Genomic DNA, 24,071 nt, shown 5'->3' on the forward strand with positions numbered 1-24,071 from the left:
AAATTCTAAACCTTTAAACGCTAAACCCTAACCCTAAAATCTAAACTCTAATTATATTCCTTAGAGCCTCATGTGTTTTTTAAAAAGTTATTTACTTTGGTGAGTTTACTTGCCTAATTAATTTCTTGTTTAGTATCATTTATTCTATGAATTTATTTCAATAAGTACTTAAAATAAGTAGCGGTACCATACAATAAGTGTCAAATAAGCAATTATTAACATTTGATAAAAGGGGAGAGAATAAGTGCTCATCTTCAAAATAAATACTTAAAAAAAGTAAACAAGGAATGGATGGTTTTTTAAGTGATTATTCAATAAGCACTTATTTCTTTTTTGGGGGGCAAAACTGTCTCCAAATATTTATGTATTTTCTAGGCATTACCCCTTCTTCAAATGACAATAGAACCTATTGTCTTCTCCACTCAAATGTCCAAGAGCAGCGACCAGAAATTTCCCAAGACTCACAACTTCAAGTGCATGCGTGAAACCCCATTGTTTAGCCCCATCTTCTTTATGTTATTTGCTTCATTTTCTTCATTTTTCCAACCCATTTTCCTTCTCCCATGTATTTTTTGGATCATAATGCCCTAATTTGCAACGGGTTTCAAACCCAGCACCTAGTAACTGGCGGTTTCCTTTGTAACAGTAAGGTTCCTATTATTGTTTTTCTTGCCATTTATACATCCATTATTGTTAGGGTTATAATTGTCATCTCCACTTATTTACTAAATATAGCCCAAGTGAACTTATCTGTGTTCTTTTGATTTCTAGGTAAATTATACAATGATTCTTTTATCTATAAAAAGTCATTATTAGAATAAGTAAAATTGTCACAACATGTTTTATCAACTTTTCCCTCAAGTGAAAAAGTTACTTTCCTACTTAAGAGCCAAGAAACGTAATTTTTCGTGGATCTTACATGAATATGACAAAAAAACATGGGGAAAGCAGTCAATGCAAACAACAATCCCATTCACCGACTTCCCCTTTAGAATCCAAAAAAAATAGATGGGACCTATGTCCTAAAGCCTAAATCCTAAAATTAGTATGTAAAAGGGCTATGGTAAGACACGTGTCCTTCAACATGGTAGAAGCCAAATATTCCCCCCCTATTATTGTAGGCCATGCTATGGATATCAATAGGTTGGGTCAAATTGTAAAACTGGGATGACCCAACCATGTAATGCTGTTTAGGGTCAAGTTTATTCAAGAATAAGGTTGGGTTGGGGTTTTTATGCTTCAAAATGAGTTGGGTTTGGGTTTCACTATCTTGGCCTACCAATCATGATACCCTATGTCATAGTGTATTCTTGTAATTTGATATTATTTTCAACAGTATATCCTTAAAGTTTAAGATTTATTTCCATGTTTGTTTTGGTTTTCATCTTTCCCTGTTGAGGAAGCCACACCTTAGAACCTATAGATCAAATTCAAACTTAAATTAACGGTTTTTGAAACTTTAAAATGTATTATAAAAAATACAATTGAAAAAACTGCATGTGGGTGACTATCCGACCGAACCTTATACAGTATATTGACAGAGCAAGTTCAGAAGTTAGTAAATTGGGTTTGATTAGGTTCTGATGAAAGCACTGGAGGGTTGGATTAGGGTGGGTTAACTTTGGCTGTTGGGGTCCAACAGCATTGGTTGTTGAAACAGTTTCTGGGCTGGGCATGCTCTGGGTAATTCACCTATTCATGGTCATGCTTTTGTTTTTAGTCAAAATAATTTAAGATGTAATTACTAATTTACCCATTCTCATGATAACGTGGCATTTTCAGAAATTCTCTCAATAGTAACTGATCCCAACATGGAAGTATTGGAAAAACTCATATAAACACAAAATTTTAAATATCCTTGATCATGAGACACAGGGCCCCCCTATGCATTGAAAATCCCTACAATACCCATTTTAACTTTACATATATTTTGGTCTCCCTACCTATATTTACTAACTTTTGGCCCCCTTATCCATGTTTATTACTTTTTGACCCCCTTAAAAGAAAATCCTAATTCCACCCCTGATGAGACATATAATTGTCACTATAAACAAGAACCATGACTCCAACAGTAGTGATTAATATAATATAATAGAAGTAAGTGGATTGATCAAGTAGCCAATTTCTAAAGAAAATTCATTATTGACAGTCCATGACCATACATATTGAGAGATAGAACTGCCATTTATTTGCTGAATAGTCAGATTGGCTGAAAAAAAATCATAACTATACTTAACAATAAAACATTGGGAAAAGCCGACATACGATGAAGCTTTTTTGTTGCCATCGGAACAAAGAGAAGTCCCACTCCTATTAACATAGGAACTGGAAGTGGAACGAAAGGCCCCCAATAGCTAAAGTTTTTCCGAATTAGTGTAGAGGCAAACCTGTAGCCAACCTGTTTCCTTGACACCCCTAGGCTAAAGTTTAGTTGTTTTAATACAGCCAATTTAAATTTTTAAGGGTGCTAAACCAATCCACTTGTCGCCATGATCCTGTCATTTTGATTTTTTGTGTGGAAGGTAGGGTTAACATATTTCATAAGTTTGGCATTTGATCTAACATCTGATTTGATCAATCCCCTCAACCCGGGTAAAGGTAGGGTTAACATATATAGTCTCCGCCACATTTAAGGATTAATATTGATATCAAGTACAACTTGGATACAGATATGGATACACTTTGGAAATGTATGGCTATGAATGAAATATACAAAAATACTTAGATATGCTAGAAAAATACTTACAAATTCTGTAAATACATAATAATACTAAATTTAAGGTCAAAATTGTTACGAATTAATTAAGGTATAAATACATAATAAATATATACTTTAATGAGGGATATAAAGAAATAATATCACAACTAATATATAAGGAAGTATGGATATAATACAATTTTGTTGAGAATTCATAATTCAAGACTCCAAAACACATCATATAAATTTTTACAAATTAGTACATGGACAAAGCCATTATTATCTTATATTCTATTTAAATCCAAAGCACAAAACATATGTAATTATTATATTTTAATTACTCTATCAAGCATGTTCTATTTTACTAGTTTTACTTTTCAAATTTTAACATTAAAAAAAGTCAACTACATATTAAATTTTCAAATGTTTGGTAAACAATATTTTTATTTTTGTAATAATAAATATGTTAGAATCAAATATAAATTAAAATATCAATTAATATTTTATAAAAATATATAATCTTGACTTAAAATATATCGAATCTATTAAAATTTCTAAAATGGAAACAAGGAAAGAAAATCCTATAAAGCTGCATTTGTTTGATGTATAAATTCAAATTTTACACTATGAAAAATGTGAATCGATTTAATGATTGATGGAAATTAGGACGGTTGATTTTAAAAATTTACACGCATCATGTTTGGTTTTATATGGTGTAAATTTTCAAACTGGCGTCGACGGAAATTGGGTTTCGATGGAAAAAGGTGAGCATGCAATGCTTACGCTGATAGGCATGAGCGAGCAACGGCCATAGATACCCTACGCCTGAAGCATCGAGTACAACTCGGCCTTACCATCAAGTTTGCAAAGGACGACCAGTATGATCCATACCAATCAGACGGTTATCCACCCAGCATATCAGACCCTGAATTTATATTTAAACACGGGAGGCAAACCCGGAGGTTGGTAGGGACGGTGACTAACTCATTCAACAGCTAGTGGTTTCTTTCAAGGGCCACAGAGCGTGCCATCAGAGGCCGTGCGCCAATCCACCCATTTCAGAGGACCAACCCCGGTAGGGACGGTGACCAACCCTTCTCCGCTTCTTCATTGACCAAGAGGAAAAGTGGATCCTCTGCTACCTGTGACTCTGGTCGCAGACTTCGGCTAGTCTAAGAAGAGGAGGGGAGATGAAGCGAACAAGGGAGAGAACAGGTCTTATCGATGTAACCGTTGGACAAAGGAAACTATTGGACAAAGACATGCAGTCAGAGACGCGGGTAACCGTTGGACAGAGGAAGGTAAAAGTTTACCCACTAATTTTCGTATCAAATAACTGCAAAATCGAACTGCGATGTATAAAATTTACCTCTATTCGATTTTACACCTCTACCAAATACAGCCTAAAGGGAAAAAAAGAAAGTGAAAGAAATTATTATCATAGAAATACTTGAATTGTCTTTACATCTGGCTTATTGATTGCCCCGTTTTAATCCTCCTCAACTTCTGCAACTCATCCCCCAGTGGAAAAGTCTGACTTGCTGGAAGCCGCCCATTAGCTTCAGATATGAAATCGATACCGAGACAACATGACTAACAGAAGAAGCAACTCATCCCTTGATCGGAAAGTCTGATTGTGGTCTACGGATTATTGTTTAATGTTGCAAAGTCCCGGTGGCGATCTCATAGGCTGTATTGTATCACATCAACAACCAGCCTTCGATCATCCACTTGGTAGCAAGGTTTTTAAAATCGATTGGGAGACCGAACCGATCAGGGGTCTAGTTATTGGGTCAAACGGTCTGACCGTTTGAACCAAATGATTGGCCTGCTCTAACAAAAAATTAAAAAAATAATAACAATCAAAACTGTTGAACAGTTCAACTGCCCGGGTCAGTGATTTACTGGCCAAATCAATGGTTTTTGTAAAAATTTGGTTTGAAAGAAAAATGAAATCGGTCACCTAACCGGTTCCTGATTTTTCCGGTCCAACCATCCAATCCGATCCGGTTTTGAAAACCATGATTAATAGTTCATAATTGAATTCTTCGAACACTAATTTGAATTTTCTTTCTTTTACATTTTTTCTCTTTTTAATGGGTTTTCGAAGTCTTGGACTTGGGAGCTTTGGGGGTGGAATTTAGGAGACAAGAAGTTCTAAATGTTTCTTCTTTTTGTAGGATCCAACAGAGAGACAATTCTTGTGCATCTCCAAGAGAGAACACCTTTGTAGCATCAAGGCTCGATGGGGGCTGGCGTGGGTCGCCTGCCTACGTACTTGAATCAAACTTTGTTGAACCAGAATTGTGCTTCATGCCCTCATCTTTTTACTTGTTCATGTCCATTGATTGTTAGTTTAACGTCTGCAATTGAATTTGGCAGCTTTGGGATTTCAGGGGAATTGTCCCACACAAATACGAACTTTGGTGACAGCTTCCCCTCAGATAAGGAATCCATAGGGTGTGTAGTTGCAGAAGAGGCTGAGACAGAGAGAAGGAAGTTTATGTCTATAAGGGGGTGTTTGTTTTTTGGATTTTGAGAGGGGGGAAATTTGGTCAATGGGATTTTGATTCCCATTGAGTAAGAAACCTATATTTATTTTTCAGATTTATATGAGAACTAGTGAATGTTTACTTTCTTAGGTATTACTTATCCACATAAGTGATATTCATCTCGTAGGTGGATAAATTAATTTTCCCATCTACGGAAAATTGTCAATACTTGAATGGAACAAAAACACCATTTTTAATAATAGAATTTTTATGATTAAGATTATCATTGCCTTATTTACATGAAAAATGCAAAAACATGAATAAATGCAGTTACCCAGCTAAAACATTCCTGAAAAATACTTACCCAGCCAAATACATTTACCCAGTAAGTGACTTACTGAGAACGGGGCATGAGAAATGTTTTCAATGGTGCTTCTTGACTGAGTGCATATAATATATGGTGTCACAGGTTGTGTTTCGTTTGAAGGAAAAGGTTGGAAGAGAAAGAGAAAGGTGGAAAAACCTTTATAACATTAGGTCCACATTAACATTGAATCTTCGGTCCCAATGTTAATTGTCAAATGGAAGATCTTTCCTTTTCTTTTCCTCTTTTAGACTTGCCTAAACATTTCATTCTTATGGATCATCGATTAGCTCATCAGGAAAATTTTAATTGTATATGCTTCATGTTTGTTTTGGAAACCAAAGAAAGCTTGAACGTCCGTATCAATTGATTGAATACTAGTTTGTTCAAAAGGCTTTCATCATTGAATACCCATCAAAAACCACTTGATCTGTTCCATTTTTATGATACATGTTGATTGGTTATAAAAATCAAATGGATTTTGTTGTCTGGTCAAATAATCCAACCATTTAAACCGAACAGATAACCCATTTTGACAAAAAAAAGAAACCACCAAATTGTAAAACGATTCAATTGCCCGAATCAATAATTTATTAATCAAATCAACGATTTTTTATCAAATGAAACCGATCACCTAATCAATTCCTGATTTTTTTAAATCCAACAATCCGACCCAATCCGATTTTAAAAACCATGCTTTTTAATATCATATTTGAACCCTTTGTATTTATCAACAAATTTGGCTCCTTTTTTTTTTTTACTGGTGGAACACGCAAAGATTTACGAATGACAAAGGGTACACACATGGAAAACCAATGGCCAACCGAAACAGTTAATCAAACACAGGAACCATCGGACTGCATGTTTCACTTTCTTTTAATTTCCTTTAAATTTTCATGTTGATTCAAGTATTGCTTTAATTAATATTCCTCCCACTCTGACTCAGTGTCAGTTAATTGATTCTACAAAGCACAACCAATGACATAAGCTAAGCTGCCTCATGATTAGGTCATCAGGAATTCTTACCTACGTTGTTTGATAATAATTAATAGCTGATGTGAGCTATTGCTTTGTCTTTTAGTAAAGAAAATAATTGAATTATAAAATAATCAACGGTATAATGATCAAACCGACTTCAGTTTTAACCATCAAGGAGTCCAATGACCAATACACATCCTTAAAAAATTATTCACTAAAAATCAATACAATAATAAGTTTGAGCAGCTACTTCAGCTGTTATCAAACACCCCCTTATGAAAGGTCAGACTGTCCATATTAATTGTCTAAATGTTACTTTGCATAATTGATTTTACTTTGAATGTTTACAAAGTTAATACTCACTGCACCATGGAGGGTACCTGTCATGGTTCTTCCCACTTTCCTTTCCAGTGAAATTGCACTTCACATATTAATTTGTAATTTCTCTTAAAAGCTATTGATATGCTCGTACTACCAATTAATGACTCTAAGTCAAATCTTTGTTGAGGGTCGGGTTAAAATTAAATGAGTTAGAGCACAAAAGAACCCAAACACTAAATTTAAAATAGACAATCGTCAACATAGATACATAAATTAGTATTGCTACCAAACATAGGACCCAGGGCAACAAAGAAATTCTGCTGGTGTCCAAGGCTGACAGGTTCGACCTGTATGTAGGAAAAGAATACACATCAGAGGCGGAGGCTTTGATGATCAAATTAATTAAGTGCCAAAGAGAGGTCGGATCAGACTTGACACGGATTCAGAGCTTAGTCCTTAATAGCTATGAAGAATTTTCTTAGGATTCAGAATGCAAAAGAGTATGTATGAATAAGTGTGTAGATAAGTGTCTTTACCTTGAGATGAACACTCCCTTTTATAAGTGACCTTGCCTTTGAGTGGTTGGAGGCAGTTGGTGATGTACGGTCAGGATTTAATCTGATCGATGCCATGTGACACAATCCGAGGCCTACCAAGTATATCTACATCAATTAGTTTTACCAATAATTGAAATAAAAGCAAATAACGGGCAAGGAGATTCTGTTTTCTGTTGCTCCGATTTCACATGACATCACATACAAAAGTGGGAATAAGCAAAAATTGTTCCTACCCAATTGTAAACACCCAAACGCTTTCCCTTTCAGCACCCTTCAAGATGAGAACAAAAACAGATCGATTTTGTCTTCATTAAAATACACTTCATCTTTTCCTCTTGAGAAGAATTCTAAGAGGTGAAACAACGTAACTTGTTGAGATTTATTTATTAATATTCTACAATGTGAATCCCTCATTCCTTAGATTTGGCATCCTAGGAAGTGTGCTAGGCTAGAGAGAGATAGAAATTCCTCCATCGTGCAGCGATTCAAAACTTGTAAAAGTTACAAGCAGAAGAATGGTTGGAACAATAGGGATTACAACCTCCAATAAACCAAAGAAGAATATATGACTTGTATAGAGATGTTCCATACCACTTCATTAACCAGTAATATCACCAAAGAGATTTTATTATATATGACAAAAATAGTAAAACCACCAAAATCCAACAGAAACATACAACTAGTGAGCTCTAGAAAGCTCCTGGTAGTCTCAAGAAAAGGAGTCACCACCCACTGATCTAGAACTGAGTTAGTGCGCGCCCTCAAGCTATCCTAATTTGGTGCAACTGATCTAGAACTAAGTAGTCTCAAGAAATGGAGCAGTGTGACTTCCATTGGGGGAATCATTTTGACTAGTTGGATTGGCTTCACCAGTAGAAATTTTTCATCAAAAGATTTCAGATGTGGGGAGCAAATTTTTATGCAATTTATAGGTATAAAATAAATAAAAAATTAAAAAAAAAATAGTCAAATGCACCCTGGTTTCATGTGGGTAATGTGAATTAAAACTGTTTTACTTGCTTCAATTTCACTTTCACATTCAACGTGTAAATCCTTCAACACTTTCTTATTTTTTACAACTTTGGAATATCTACAGAATTTTATGTCTTTCTTTCAGATTTATGAACAAGCATCAAGTCAGATGGTTAATAAAAGTGACTGTACCATCTTTGTTACAAAGAAATTGCCACCTAGGCTGCGTTTGGAAACAATGAAAATGGAGTGTAAATCCTGGTTCAGGGTAAATTTACACTGATTCAGTTTTGCCTGTGTTTGGCAACATTACATTTATGCATTGACAAATGACAGGCCAATGCATATTTACATTGATAATAAGATGTAAAAGTACATTAATAAAAAAGAAGCAAATTTGCATTCAAGTGGACGTTTGATAAAAAAAAGCATATACTTTATTGGAATTCATGTTTGTATCCATTACAACTAAAAGTCTGTTTAGTAAGAAGATAAATTTGTCAATGCAAAACTAACTCAATTTTACTTATAATTTATATGAACCATTTTACACTCTACATATATTTGTATTCACACTTATTTGTATCATTTCCAAACACAACCCTAGCAAAATTTAAATGATTGAGAAATGTATTGGCTTTGAGGACAAAACTTTCTTTTACAATACTTGATTTACCTATAACCAAAGGCAGAAATAGAAGTTTGCTCAGATACCCATTATCCTAGACGAGTGAATATTGTTGTTCGTTTTGCACTCTCTTGACTGTCACTTGGTCCTCTGCCCATCATTTTATATTTTTATTGATCATATCATGTATAGGGATTGCAACTCAGCTTTGTTGAATGGATTTTGAAAAAAGAATTAAAGGTAATAGAAGCTTGTATATTGAGAATACAATTGACAAGATTGCGATAAAGGTAGTGAGGTGAAAGCGGAAGATTTTATCTCAAGGTAGGGCTGTTCATAAGAAGGCCCAACCCGATCAAACCAACCAACCCGGACCGACCCAATCCGAGTTGCCTGGGTTTTTATAAGCATCGGTCGGTTTCGGGTTGTACAAATTCATAAACCGATGGTTCGGATTGGTTTTGGTTTTCTTGTGTGAAAATCGAAACCGACCCGAACCGAACCAACTTAGTTCCTACTTAACTAAGTTGTCTCTATCCTAATTTCTATAGTCTTTTACACCAAATAGGCAACCAATTAGGCAATTACAATTATAATTATGTGTCATTTTTTACTTAGACTAGAACTTAGAAAGTTTCTTGAAATATACAAATTTCAGCCTTCTTTCTATAAAATAGTTTGACTTTCTATTTTCTTGATAACTTTTGTCTTCTATTCTAATTCTAACTTTTTAAATATATTTCCAGAAAATATCTTAAAAACTTTAGTTTTTAGTTTTTAGAATAGATATTTCCTTCTAGGCTTCTATTTCCTTTTTGTACAAGAGCAAAACCGAAACCGATCCAACCCGACTCAAACCGACCAGGTCGGTTTTGCTTAACACAGATTGGTTTCGGTTTCCATCTCAGGTAACCTGACCAGGTCGGGTCGGTTGGGAAAACCCTAGTAAACCGATCCAACCCGACCCGTGGACAGCCCTATCTCAAGGTAATAAGAGAGCTCTCATTCATAATGTGTTTGCAAGTATCTCGATTCACTTGCTATCCGCTATTGCTAACCCTAAGGCTGTGTTTGATTTGAAGGAAAAAGTAGGGAAAGGAAGAGAAAATTAGGGAAGCCTTTATAAACCTTGTATAGGTTTCCCTATCTTTCACTTCTTTTCCCTACCTTCAAACCAAACATAGCCTAAAAAGTTGTAAATTGGATGGAAAAAAAATTGCAATTTTTTTATAGAACTCCTCTATTGGTGAAAAAAGGAGAAGTTGGGTTCATGGTAGAATATCTATTATCCCTACATAAAAGTGTTCCAAATTAATAGCTGTAGCCATGTGAATGTGGATAAATATTTCAGGTTGAAAGCACTTTAGAATGCAATCTTTAGGGGAACGGGTCTAGTAAGCACAACATAAGAAGCACATTCAGTGAGCACTTTGTAAATATTCTAACAACTATCATCTTTAATATTTTTCAAGGGTATGTTGGGGGTATTTCAAGGGATAGGTGTCAAAAAAATTTGAAAGTGCTCATTTAGTGTGCTTACAATGACATATCTACCTGATCCAGACTCAATCTTTGGTGTTTCTATTTGGTCACAATTCACAATACTTCAAGGCTTGTTTTCTTTTTAATCTATCTATATACTTAAAGCATTGGGAGAGCATTATGAGGTTGATACTTATATTTTTTTGTTCTCTAAATTATTGACATTTGTATCTTTCTCCCTTCTCTTCTTCATTCTCTCTTTTCTCCCACCCTCTTTGTTTGGAAAATTATAAGAATGCCACATATAAGACAAACCTCTCTATATAATGGCCTCTATAATATTCAAAAATTTACAGCAGTGTCACACATGTAAGACAAATCTCCTTATATAATTGATTCAATGGCATTCAAAAATTACAGTAGTGCCACATACAATTATGACATCCTATAAATAAAATGTCATTCCTCTTCTTTCTTAACTCTCTCTCTCTCTCTCCTATTCTCCATCTCAACTTTTATTTATTCATTTATTTATTTTATTATTATTATTATCTAACCATTTATTTATTTAATAAAATTAAATAAATTATTTATTTTAATAAAATAAATTAGTAGAAGAAAAGAGATGTGACATTGAGAGATAGATTTCAATAAACATTTATTTATTTATTTTACTAAATTATTTATTTATTTAGAAGTATTCTCTATCTCAACTTATATTTATTCATTTATTTATTTTATTTTTATTATCTAAACATTTATTTATTTAATAAAATTAAATAAATTATTTATTTTAATGAAATAAATTGGTAGAATAAAAGAGATGTGGCATTAAGAGATAGATTTCAATAAGCATTTATTTATTTGTTTTTAAAATAAATCGATAGAATAAAAGAGATGTGACATTAAGAGATAGATTTCAATAAACATGTATTTGTTTATTGTACTAAATTATTTATTTATTTAGAAATAATTTACTAACAAATTATTCAGTCCCTTTAAGCCCAATATTTAGTGTTGTCAATGGGCCAAGTCTAGTTCGAGATAGCCTATACTAGTCCCATCCCAATAGACTTATTTATTTATTTATTTAATTTATTTAAGAAAAACTAAGGCTGAACCAATGGGTTATTTGATCAATCCTAATGGAGCTAAATTGATTGAACATAATTATAACAGTTTTGGTTCCACGATTTTGTCTTAATTAATTATTGGATTGATTCTCATTCTTACTTATTGTCTAGAAATGATTAAAGTCTGGAACCAAACATTTTATAAAATGTATAATTTTTATCTTTCTTGTATTTTTTATCATGTTTCATGTTTGAAATAGTAAATTTGATAAATAATAAATAAGATAATATTAGTTAAAAATGTTTTACTTATTAACGTAAAAATAAATTAGTATTATTTTGACTATTGTTTTCGATATAATGAGGTTTATGATTTGATCCCAATTAAATAGTAAGTTCAAGACTGGTTCTACTGGTTATTTATTATTCATAATAATATAGTTATAGTTATTTTATTTTAAAAAATATAACCTAATTTATTATTGTACCTCCAAATAGGCATTAAAAAAATTATATCTCCAAATGGCATTTCGCAGTGGCTTCCCCGCTAGTAGCCATTATAATAACTTGATTATTGAAGTTAATATGGGTCTTATTTTCTAGAGAAAATTTTACCTTTGATGGATGACCTCGTTACAAACAAATTCAGATTAATTTAATGCAATGGCTGTGTAGCCAGTTGTTGAGCCAATGAAAATGCCCCAGGCCAGCCATAAATTCTAGGGAAATTTAGAGTTCAATCCACCTCAGAGATTTTATTAGGTTTCTGGGTTTTTATTTACCAATACCTCCACCTATGATTCACTATCCCCCTTGAACTTTGATTCATCCCCCACTGTTACTGTTCCAATTATACTAAACTTTTTTGGTGGAATGAACAACAAAAACCACCAAATTATTCTAAGAGAGAAAGTGAGTGATTGTGGACCAAATGCATTTAATGACTAGTGTGGGGCGTTATCGTGTGTTCAATAGCCCACTACACAGTTATTGCATTCTCATTTCTCAGCTAACCCAATCTCGTTAGAACCCTAAATGTGGATACCTCTATCCTAATCAAAGATATTCTTTTAACTGTAACAATGATTGGAATTTATATTGCAAGATCAGCTGAAGCAGGATTGTTTTGAAGATATTATAAGCTTGGGTTTCTTCATTTCTAATATAGAAGATAGAGTGATACGAAGACACTAAGAGTAGTAAGTTTTTTATCAATGTTGGTGTTTGCGAGGATAGAAGGAAACTATTATTTCCTGAGGTTTGGAATACTGTTATTTCCTCTAAGTTATCCTTTTTATGTGGAAAGATCCTTTTAATTAAATTCTAATGGAATGCTAAGGTTGTGTTTGGTTGCAATGCAAATAAATTTGCACTGATGCAAAATTATAGCAGTGCAAATGATTTGAATGTAAATTCTGAGTTATTTTTGTTTCAAATTTTAGTTTATTTTGCTTGATTGTAGTACAAATGAAGTAAATTAAGACATGAAACAGAATAAAGTAAAATCTAAAACAAAATTAAACAAGAATTTGCATTTTTTTATATTTGTACTAGTGCAAATAAGTTTGCACTGCAACCAAGCAGTATTAGTCTCCCTTTATGCTCGAAGTGTAATTGTTTCAAGGATAGTTCAATTGAAATAAGAAATCACCTCTTTATGGATAATACTCTCAGGCTTCATTCCCAGATTGGCGTATCATTCACACAATGTATTGGTATATAGTTGGGTTATGCAAGGGATGCAGTTCGAGTTGGCCAGAGTTGGACATTTCACATTATTTTGGGCTCGAGCTTTGGATCTGGTCCAGTGAATTTTTTACCTAATCCCAACCCTAACCCGCCTAAGTTGCACCCCATATGCTTGTTGGAGGGAGAAAGAATTTATGGGGATTTTTTTTTTTTTTTGTTTACTATTTTGCCTGAAAGGATTTATAGGGACTTGTTTTTACTGTTTTGCCTGTTTTTATTGTTTAGGAATTATGAAAAGATAGATGGAGAAGACCCATGGAAAATTCCTATAAATCATCTCAAAGAATGTCTCTCATTAACTTGAAGTTCCTTGATATTGAAGGAATGAATAAATAGAGCATGGACATTACTAATGTGGATATGAATCACTGTCTTTTCTTGATGCAGAAGACCCATGGATAATTCTTATAACTCATCTCAAAGAATGTCTCTCATTAACTTGAAGTTCCTTGGTATTGAAGCAACGAATAAATGGAGGATGGTCATTACAAATGTGGAGATGAATCCTGTCTTTTCTTGATGTCAATATTGCAATAGTCCAGTAAAAGGATTACCTAAATACCTTAGATTGTCTGCCATCTAATCAAATTATACCTGAATACCTTATTTCTGCCAACCATTAACGCAGTGTTTGGTATTGATGCCCTTGCTTTAGAAAACAGTCACATCAGCAATACATTGAAAAAATTGGTGCTCCAGAAAATGGTAACCTATTTGGGACCATTTTTTCATAAAAAACGGTACTCTAAACCACGCCTTAGAAATAGAGAAGACATGATCTGGAGAAACGCCGAATTCGACATTTTCTCAATTTGGAGCTCATTGCTGACAACGAGGATATGATGTGGCAGTGACGTAGACTTTCTATAATGAGTACCAGTACTGAAAATAGATATGGAGCACTGGTACCAAATAGAAGGTGTCGTTGTTGCCCTAGGAAACATCCAACCTGACAGCAATGTTTCCAAACAAAAAATAAAAGACACCATTTTTTCAGAAAATGATGCTTCCAACCCACACATATACAGGAAACGGCGCTGTATATGCAGCATCGATGCCAAACATATACTAAGGGGTTAAAGATAATATGATTGTGGAAATCAGGTCAATGTCGGATGGCTTAAAATTGCTTACCAAAAAGTGTGGAATAATTTACTTATTTGCTCTGATTCACAAATTCTGATGGAAAGGGTAAGGCGCATCTTATTCTCGGAGATTATGGTAGTAGATTGATAAAGATCTCTCCAATACAAGAAATATGAGTTGCAACTTTATGCACATCAGAGAGGTCATTTTTCAGAAGAATTTTTACAATGAGAGTTTTTTTTTCTTCTCTTTTTTCTTTTTTTTTTTTGAGTAAAGGATCTATATTATAAGCACTACAAAGGAAGCTTGGGGTGTGAGAAAAAGATAGCCAGAAGTAGTTGATCTAAAGGAAACAATACCACCATCGGTAAATAGCACATAAGAAATTTCATGACAGGTGATTTAGTATATGGACTAAAAGGTTCCAAGACTAGTACTGACTGGTGTAGTAGCATGCATGAAGGAAGAAGTGATAGAACTCACTTGGTTAAGAACCCAATGAACAGAAACATCTTTTTTGTTAAAAAAGTTTTTCATTTCCTGCAAACCAATTATAGTAAGAGGCAACAACAATCCAGCTAAGAACTTTCAAAATGAGTTTCTTTGGACTGTAATTGATGAATTAAAAGATGTATACACTAAATCCAAGAGGTTCGAAGAAGCCATTGAATATCAATGGGCATGGTCCAAAGAGATTGTTAATAGTTTCTTTAACTTGAAGACAAAGAGGACAAAGAAAAGTCACATGAACTGTCCAGAGTCCTAAAATTGGACTTCACGGGTATAAAATTGTTGACAAGTCTCCACAAGAGCTTACAGCAATTAAATCAGGAAAAACATGTTTCTTCATATCAAAGTAGGCTTTTTAGTGGAGAATTTGAATGGGATAAATCGCAGTATTGGAAATAGGATCAACCACAAGAGCAGTAAAATGCTGTGACAAGGCAGTATAAATATTTCATGACTTGGAATGTTGGAGAAAATTACTAATCTAATTGGATGGTGATGATCAGTTCAGATTGGGGATGAATCAAGTAACCTATTTCTTGATGAAGGGAATTTAGAGTTGGGACAACAGATTTCCAGAATTGGGAGTTAGTACTTTTGATACGGAATGGAAAAAGATAATTATTCTGTAGATATTTACCAGATATGAACCCAAAGCTTATTATCTTCAACTAGGAAACGCCATGTAAATTTCTTCAGTAAAGCTAACTTCATGGTACCACTGTGCCTAAAACCTAAGCCATCATTAATTTTAGGTTGGCACATAAACTTCCAAGAGCACCAATGGAATTTGGACTGTTGATCTGAAATGTACCACCAGAAATTCCGTTCAATCTTCTCCATCTCATTAAGAGTTTTTTGAAGAAATTTGATATACACTCATGCAATGGAAAAGGGTAGCTTGAAGCACTGATTGAATCAAGGTCTGTCTTGCCAGATAAAGAAAAGACTGAAGCCTTCTCCATTTATTCAGTTTATTTTCAGATTATCCAAAACAAAGGGGAGGGAGGAATGTTTAGCACAATTCCAACAAAGAAGGATGATACCTAGGTATTAAGTCTTAGAATCGATATTCCCAATATGCAACTAGCGCTTTAAAATTCTTGGACACCTAGAGTGAGTTTTTTTACTAAAAAATGCCAGACTAATCATAGTTGATAAGTTGCCCAGACAAATCTTGAAACTAAGTTAGAACTATCTTAAAGGTTGTTCACTTCATCTCTATACGCTCTTAAGAAAAACATAACATCATCTACAAAGAAAATATGAGAAACAACAGGTCCTTCAGCATTAATTTGATCCAATGTTTAAAAACCAACCTAGAACTGGAATCGCTTTGGCCTCTGGTTTCCAGTTCAGCAGTTCGACCGTCAAGTTCGAACAAACGGCCATTCCAAATTAGAAAAAAATATATAAAATAATTAAAAATAAAAAATGGTCAAAAACCATTGTCCTGATCGAACAGGTCAATGGTTCAACCACCCAAGTCAGCGGGTCATTAACCAAGTCATCAGTTTTGGCCAAAGAATTGGTTAAGAGTGAAATAGAACTGGTTGCCTGGACAGTTCCCAGGCCAAACAGTCCAACCTTCCAGGTAAACGACAGTTTGAAAACACTGATTCAAACTCCCTGGATTAAATGGTTGTCTTTAGCTTGAAGTCTAAAAAGCCCTTACATAGATGGGATAAAAAGACAAAGGAAAAGATGAAGGACCTCCTTGACCACAAGAGGGAATAAAGTGTCCTTGAGGAGGAGAACAGAAAATTAGATTGTTGAAATACACTCAGTGATGAAATTATACCAATCATCCAAAAACTCTAAGGTCCTCACGACTTCAATCAAATAGGACCTGTCTAACTGATCATGAGATTACACCTGCTGCCCACCACTTCCTAAATTGCTATTTCTTGACCCAAATTGGACCAGGCTGGCTCAACTTTGGCTCGAGATATGTCAAACCGGGTCTATAGCCTCATGCATGCCCATGCTCCCAGACATTCTTGCTAAATCAGTGTGCAATCCCATTAATCAAATGGCTACTTCTTTGAGACTGTCCAAGGATTATTGAAGCTGCAATTTGTGATGATGGAGCTAGAATTCCTTTTATTAGATGGATGTAGTTTGGTGTTTTTTTAGGCAGTTCCGGACCTTTGTTGTGAATTATGAGCCAAAACTCCTTTTGTATAGCTTCTTTAGAGGGGTAAGGTATTTATATCCCCCCTCCTAAGCCTTTTATTTAATTAGTAAAATTTAATGGCAGCCACCTTTATCTTCACCGGGAGTAAAGTTTGAGGTTAAAAAAGAGTAAAATAACTTTTCATATTTAAATAAATTAATACTAATTTTCTCAGTTAATTAAATGATTGAATGTTCAATTTTATCTGCAACTTAAATCAACACCATTCCATGCTAGGCCATTCTCATGGAAAACCCACAAATCAATTACCTTTTCATATTTAAATAAATTAATACATTTTTCACCAGAACAGCTAGAACTTTAATTAATGCAGATGCCCTATCAGTAACTGAACTTGTACATCCGAAATCAGAAGGAACAAATGGATCTACAGACAAGGAAAAACATGAAATGGGAAATAGGAAAAGGAGACTACCAGGACTATGGCATTTGCTGCAGACCAGATACAATGCATCTGATACTAGCATAAAGAGGGAAAAGAACATTCTAACACTCCAATTCAAGGAAGAAGAAACAAAATTGACCATGAAAACTTGGCCTGCACAAGTAAACAAGCATCCTCGAGCTGTGGACTGAATTGCCTAATCAGTTCCAGAAATTAGAAATGGAGTAGCCCCCTTCCTCCCTGGTATTTACAGTAAAACTGCGTATTTTTGGCAACAACTCCTGCTCAGGAGCCTTCAGTGGATTGTCATTTGTTAAACATGGAACTACCAAAAAATATTTCATCTAAGAGAAGTAATCTTGCTTGAAAATTGTAACAAAATCAGGAGATAGCCCATCTTCATCTTTCTGCTTCCACAATTCCCCATTTCCTTGGATACGCCACGATAGTTTAGGTGAAAGTGGTGAATACAAATCTGCATTTTTAATAAATCAGATCTTGAACCAGACTCTTAAACAACTTTGAAACTTTAACAGCTAATAGGCAAGAATTTATATGGTTTCTTACGTCATTGAGCTATTATTTTGTAAAATGAATTTCTACAATAAGAAAACTATCAAGATCCAAACATATTTAGAAAATTATTTCCATCATCCTGACACAATCTCTAGCCTCTACTAATGAAAAGGCTTTAATTGTTTTTTTTTTTTTTTTTGAAAAAAAGTAAGGTAATATTATTTCAGAAGAAACACATACAAATGGAGGAGCAAACAAGATTGACTCCCCTGCATACACAGAATCAGATGTCCCACAAACTAACTGAATTTAGAATCAGAAACATGTTCTGATTGCTAAACTGAGGAACAACTGATAACCAAGAAGCAAGTTTAGCCACAATACAATTGATCAACTCATCAGTACTTTTACAAAGATCATTAAAAATTCTATTGTTCCTCTTAGACCAAATAGTGCTGATCACTGCCGCTGGAATGGTCCTCCAAATGATTTTTCCTCTTTTTGATAGACCCAGAATATAACAGCTGTGAAGAAGTTCCTGAATCGATCCTGACATCACCCAGTTAATGCCCACCACATGCAAGAAGTGAGACCAAATCCTCCAAGCAAAAGAGCAATGAATACATAAGTGATCCATGGACTCTTCCATTTGACCACAGATTCCACAATTTAGGTCATCCAAGTTGATCCTCTTCTCATCAGACTGCTTCTTGTTAGACATTTCTTTAGAGTTGCAGCCCAAACTAGGAAATTGACTTTGGAAGGGGTATAAGGAATCCAGATTTGTTTAGATGGGAAAACAGAGTCTCCTGTAGCAGCTACACCCACCGAAAAGGATTTAACTGAGAACTTCCCATCAGCCTTCCATTTCCAGGTCCAAATATCACTTACTTGGGGATTGAAGATGAAGTTATTTAGGCAGCTAAGGAGGTTCATTACTTCCTCCACCTCCCAGTCCTGAAAAGCTCTGTGGAAACTAGGCTTCCAGACCACTTCCTCTCTCACTAGCTCAAAAGGTTCAGCCACTGTAGCCTCTCTGTTCTCAGCCACTGAAAAAATAAGAAGGAATTTTTCCTCTAAAGTTGTTTCATCAAGCCACTTATCCTTCCAGAATCGAATTCTGTCCCCCGTTCCCACCTGAAAGCCCACACCCTTCGGAAAACTCAGGAGCACTTTCATTATGGCCTTCCACAAAGAGTATCCATAGGAAGGAAAGTAAATTCCAGTTGTCCAACTCCCGGGCTGAAGGCCATACTTTGCAGCAATGAGCTTTCTCCACCAACAATTTTCTTCTGTGCCAAATCTCCATAACCACTTCCCCATTAGAGCAGTGTTAAAAGTTTTCAGTTTTCTTATACCCAAACCACCTGAACTACATGGAATACAGATCTGATCCCAAGCCACCAAGTGAATTTTCTTCTCATCTTCCCAGTCTTTCCATAAAAAAACTCTTTACAATTTTTCAATTCTCTTGGCCACTTTACTCGGTATAGTAAAGAGGAAAGGTAATAAGTAGGAAGGTTTGCAAGTGTACTTATAATCAAAGTCACTCTTCCCCCTTTCGAAAGGTATTTTGTCTTCCAAATCGTCAATTTTCTTTCCATTCTTTCTACAACAGGTTCCCAAATTGCTGAGGATGAGCTTTTTGCACCCAGAGGAAGACCAAGATAGCCAGTCAGGAGATTATATATTTTACATCCTAGTACTTCTGCCCATTCTTACAGCCCCTCAATTCTGCCCACCGGAATGATAGAAGATTTTCTTAAGTTCATCTTCAGACCAGTTACCACCTCGAACCAACTGAAAATCCCAGTTAAAGTTTCCAGCTGAGAGAAGGAAGCACCAATGAAGCATAAAGTATCATCCGCAAAGTGAAGAACATTTACCCTCTCACCACCCGGAATTATCTCAAAACCCTCCCATAGACCTGCCTGACCCGCATGGTTGATGAATTGGGTCAGCACCTCCAATAATACATAGAAAAAGCAGAGGTGATAGGGGGTCACCTTGGAGGATGCCCCTTGAATTTTTGAAGAAACCAGAGGACTTTCCATTAATTAGAACAGAAAATTTGGGGGAAGATACACATATGACATACCTTCATCCAATTTCTCCACTTCTGACCAAAATTCATTTTTTTCCAGAATGAAGTTTCTTGACAGTATGGCCGGCCAGAATAAGAGGAAGAAAAGAGAAGAGAAGAGGAGAAGAAGAGAAGAGATGAGAGGAGGGAAGAAAGAAGGATTTTGCAATGTAACAGTACTGGCGGCACCAGCCTTTATTTTAATATATATAGGGTGGCAGAAATAACAAGGGAAAAGACCCTTGTGCCCCTGAGTACAATAACAAACATAATAAAAAGAAAAAACGAAATAAAAAACACTTTAATTAGCCAAACAGGCCCTAACATCAGCAACTAAATTATTTTAACATTACTTCAACACTCCCCCTCAAGTTGGAGCATAGATGTCAATCATGCCCAACTTGTCACACAAATCTTTGTGCCGCACATGATGGAGCCCTTTGGTGAAGATATCTGCAAGTTGTTCTTCTGAGCTAACATATGGTGTACACACTTCTCCACTTGAAAGTTTCTCTCTAATAAAATGCTTGTCCACTTCAATGTGCTTCGTCCTATCATGCAGAACTGGATTAGCAGCAATATTGATAGCAGCTTTATTGTCACGGTAGAGTGACATAGGATTGCTTACTGCGAAACCCAGTTCACCTAACAGATTTCTTATCCACATGATTTCCGCAACCCCATGAGCCATCGCTCTATACTCTGCTTCAGCACTAGATCTAGCCACCACACTTTGTTTTTTGTTTCTCCATGTGACAAGGTTTCCTCCTACAAAGGCACAATACCCACTGGTAGACTTTCGGTCATTGACTGCTCCTGCCCCATCTGCATCAGTATATACTTCCACTTTTAAGTGACTGTGTTTCTGGAACAACAAACCAGCTCCAGGAAACTTCTTGAGATATCTCAAGATCCTCTCTACAGCCTCAAAGTGAGTTGTCCTAGGGCTGTGCATGAATTGACTAAGGACACCCATTGCATAGGCAATATCAGGCCTAGTCATAGACAAATACAAAAGTCTCCCCACGAGTCTCTGGAACATCTTTACATCTTTCAAAAACTCTCCCTGACTGTCTCCCAGATGGTGATTAGGTTCAATAGGTGAATCAAATGGTTTTACCCCCAACTTGCCTGTATCTTCTAGTAGATCTAGTACATACTTCCGTTGGGAAATAAAGACGCCCTTGTGAGAGCAGGCAACTTCAATTCCAAGAAAGTATCATAAGGGGCCTAGATCCTTCACCTCAAATAAGGGTTGCAATTTTACCTTCACCTCTTTTCACAAATAGAGTATGATCTGACTGGCATTGTTTGAACCCCATCTATTGAACTGCTAAATGAAACTTATTGAACCAAGCCCGAGGTGATTGCTTCAACCCATATAGAGATTTTTTTAACCTACACACCTTTTGTTCACTGCCTTTGGCACAGAACCCTGGGGGTTGGGTCATGAAAACTTCCTCTTCCAAGTCACCATTCAAGAGAGCATTTTTGATGTCCAATTGATGAAGATCCCAGTCAAGATTTGCTGTGAAGGAAAGAAGAATCCTAATAGAGTTCATCTTGGCTACTGGAGCAAAAGTCTCTGTGTAGTCCACTCCATATACCTGTGTAAAGCCTCTTGCTACCAGTCTAGCCTTGTACCTTTCAATAGTTCCATCAGCCTTGTATTTCACTGTGAACGCCCACTTGCACCCCACTGGTTCCTTCCCTTCAGGAAGGTCTACCAACTCCCAAGTGCCATTTTTGTGTAAAGCATCAACTTCTTCCTGCATTGCATCTGTCCATTCAGGTTTTGACAAAGCTTCTGCCACAGTCTTAGGAACGGGGACACTATCCACAAAAGAGAGAAAGGCACGGTACGACGGCGAAACATGCTCATAGGACACAAAATTAGAGATAGGATGATTAGTGGTACAAGACCTAACACCCTTTCTCTTAGCAATAGGAATATTAAGATCATTGGTGATAGGTGAATCAACATTTAAAGGAACAGATATATCAATGGGAGCAAGTGTACCTGGCTAATGAGACGGATCTGCCTTGGGTGAATCCGATGATGTTGGTTGCATAGTGTCAGGCTCCACGGCTCTTGAACTCTATTGGCCCTTATGGCGACGATGAAAAACTCGGAATGGAGGAGGATCAGGTAAAGGATGTAGTTGAATTTTAGTCGTCGCCTGTTTCTCCTCAACCCTACTCTCCCCCTGAGGAGAAACCGAGAAAAAAGGTTGATTCTCAAAGAATGAGACATCAATGGAAGCATAGTACTTGTGAGCAATGGAATAGTGGACAGCGGGGCTATAGGGAACAAGAGTTGATGTGGGGCCTTATACTCTAGTAGCCGAGAGGGCATGCGATTGATGATATATGTCGCACACAAGACTGCATCCATCCAGAACTGTTTTGGTACATTCATATGAATCAACAAGCCACGAGTGACTTCAAGAAGGTGACAGTTCTTCCGTTCAGCCACACCATTTTGTTGGGGTGTCCTGGCACAAGAGCTTCGCTGAAGTGACCCACTCAAAGAAAAAAACTTTGTGAGATCACTGGAAATATTCCTTCACATTGTCCGACTAGAAGATATGGATTTCCGTTTGGAACTGAGCGAATAAGCATGCGTTGAAAATCTTTCACAATTTGTGGCACTTCATCTCGAGATCGCATAGGGTAAACCCAAGTGTATCTAGAATAATCATCAATCAAGGTAACTAGGTACTTATAGCCAGCCGCAGTAGGTAGAGTTACAGGGCCCCAAACATCAAAATAAACAATATGAAATGGAAATTCAGATCTTTTATTTCGTAAAGGTAAAGAACTTCTACAATGCTTACTCAACTGACAAATTTGACACTATAACTGAGTCACTGACAAGGACTCAAATAACTTTAGAAACATAACTATTAACGACTCAAAAGAAAGATGACCTAAACGACTATGCTATAAATAGGCTTGACTCTCACTTGACGAACTCGTGGACTCTGTCGCCACTAGACCAGCATTATTCTCCAACACGTAGAGACCATCCACCATGCTTCCTCTACCAATCGTCTTCCCTGATGTCAAATCCTGAAACACACATGAAGACGAAAAAAAGTGACTGAGCAGTTCAAGGAGTGAGTCAAACTACTAATAGACAGCAAATTAATAGGTAACTTCGGAACGTGCAGTACATTAGGAAGAGTAAGGCCAAGTGGGAGAGGTATGGTGCCTCGGCCAGCTATGGTAGAAAAAGAACCATCAGCTAGTCTTACCTTATCTCTCCCAAAGAGAAGGTTATAGGTCTGAAACAAATTAGACTTACCGGTCATGTGATTTGAGGCTCCGGAGTTAATAATGCAAGAAGAATCAGTAGTATGAGATGACACATGGAAGGCTGTGGCATTACCTGATGTAGACGCAAACGAGGTAGAAGGAGTAGGCCCAGAATCCATTTGGCGGAGAGTCCTACCATACGATTCCAAATGTTCACGAAAGGAGTTGATAATATCTTCCTTAGGGTCAAAACTGGGATGTCTCTCCTGAGTTACCGAAGGGCTAGTCTCTGCTGATACCATATTAGTTGAGTTATACCTTTTTTTATTCTATTGGTCTGGTTTCTTGCCCTAATCAGGTGCTAACTTCTTACCCAAATCCTATGCCCATTTAGGTTTTCCATGGAGATCCCAACATGTATCTTTCGTGTGTCGTGTCTTCTGGAAATGAGTGCACCAAAGCTTGCTCTTATCATCTGATTTTTTCTAAGTGCCACCCTTTTTAAAACCACCTCCGACATTTGTATCTGAGTTTCCCCGGACAGCTAGGGCAACTGACTCCCCTTCCTACACCATTCATCACACTTCTTCTGCTTTCTTCTAACTGTACCAAGGCATACACCTCCTGAACTGATGGCAAGTCTTTACTACCCAAGATCTGCACCTTGATGGACTCATATGATGGATTCAACCCTAGGAAGAAGGCAAACACCCATTGTTGAGATA

At 36.0% G+C, this 24,071-nt stretch overlaps 1 protein-coding gene across 5 annotated transcripts in view; it reads right to left on the reverse strand.

The window, feature by feature from the left end:
- Positions 1–6,675: 6,675 nt before the first annotated feature.
- The window catches only part of LOC148852403 (putative magnesium transporter NIPA6), a 40,973-nt gene continuing 23,577 nt past the window's right edge, over positions 6,676–24,071 (reverse strand). For 2 of the 5 annotated variants that reach the window (XM_088945524.1, XM_088945521.1), the window contains exon 9: positions 17,331–17,964. In XM_088945524.1, the coding sequence (XP_088801650.1) occupies positions 17,834–17,964 (131 nt within the window). In that variant the 3' untranslated portion in view covers positions 17,331–17,833. Of the gene's footprint in view, positions 7,201–7,389; positions 7,503–17,330; positions 17,965–22,867; positions 23,161–24,071 lie in introns of those variants that run through there. The other 3 variants (XM_088945520.1, XM_088945523.1, XM_088945522.1) reach the window with 3 other exon arrangements.

This window comes from Nelumbo lutea, chromosome 5, assembly GCF_056320005.1.
Source record: "Nelumbo lutea isolate HS-2025 chromosome 5, American lotus-T2T, whole genome shotgun sequence".
NCBI classification, from domain to species: domain Eukaryota; kingdom Viridiplantae; phylum Streptophyta; class Magnoliopsida; order Proteales; family Nelumbonaceae; genus Nelumbo; species Nelumbo lutea.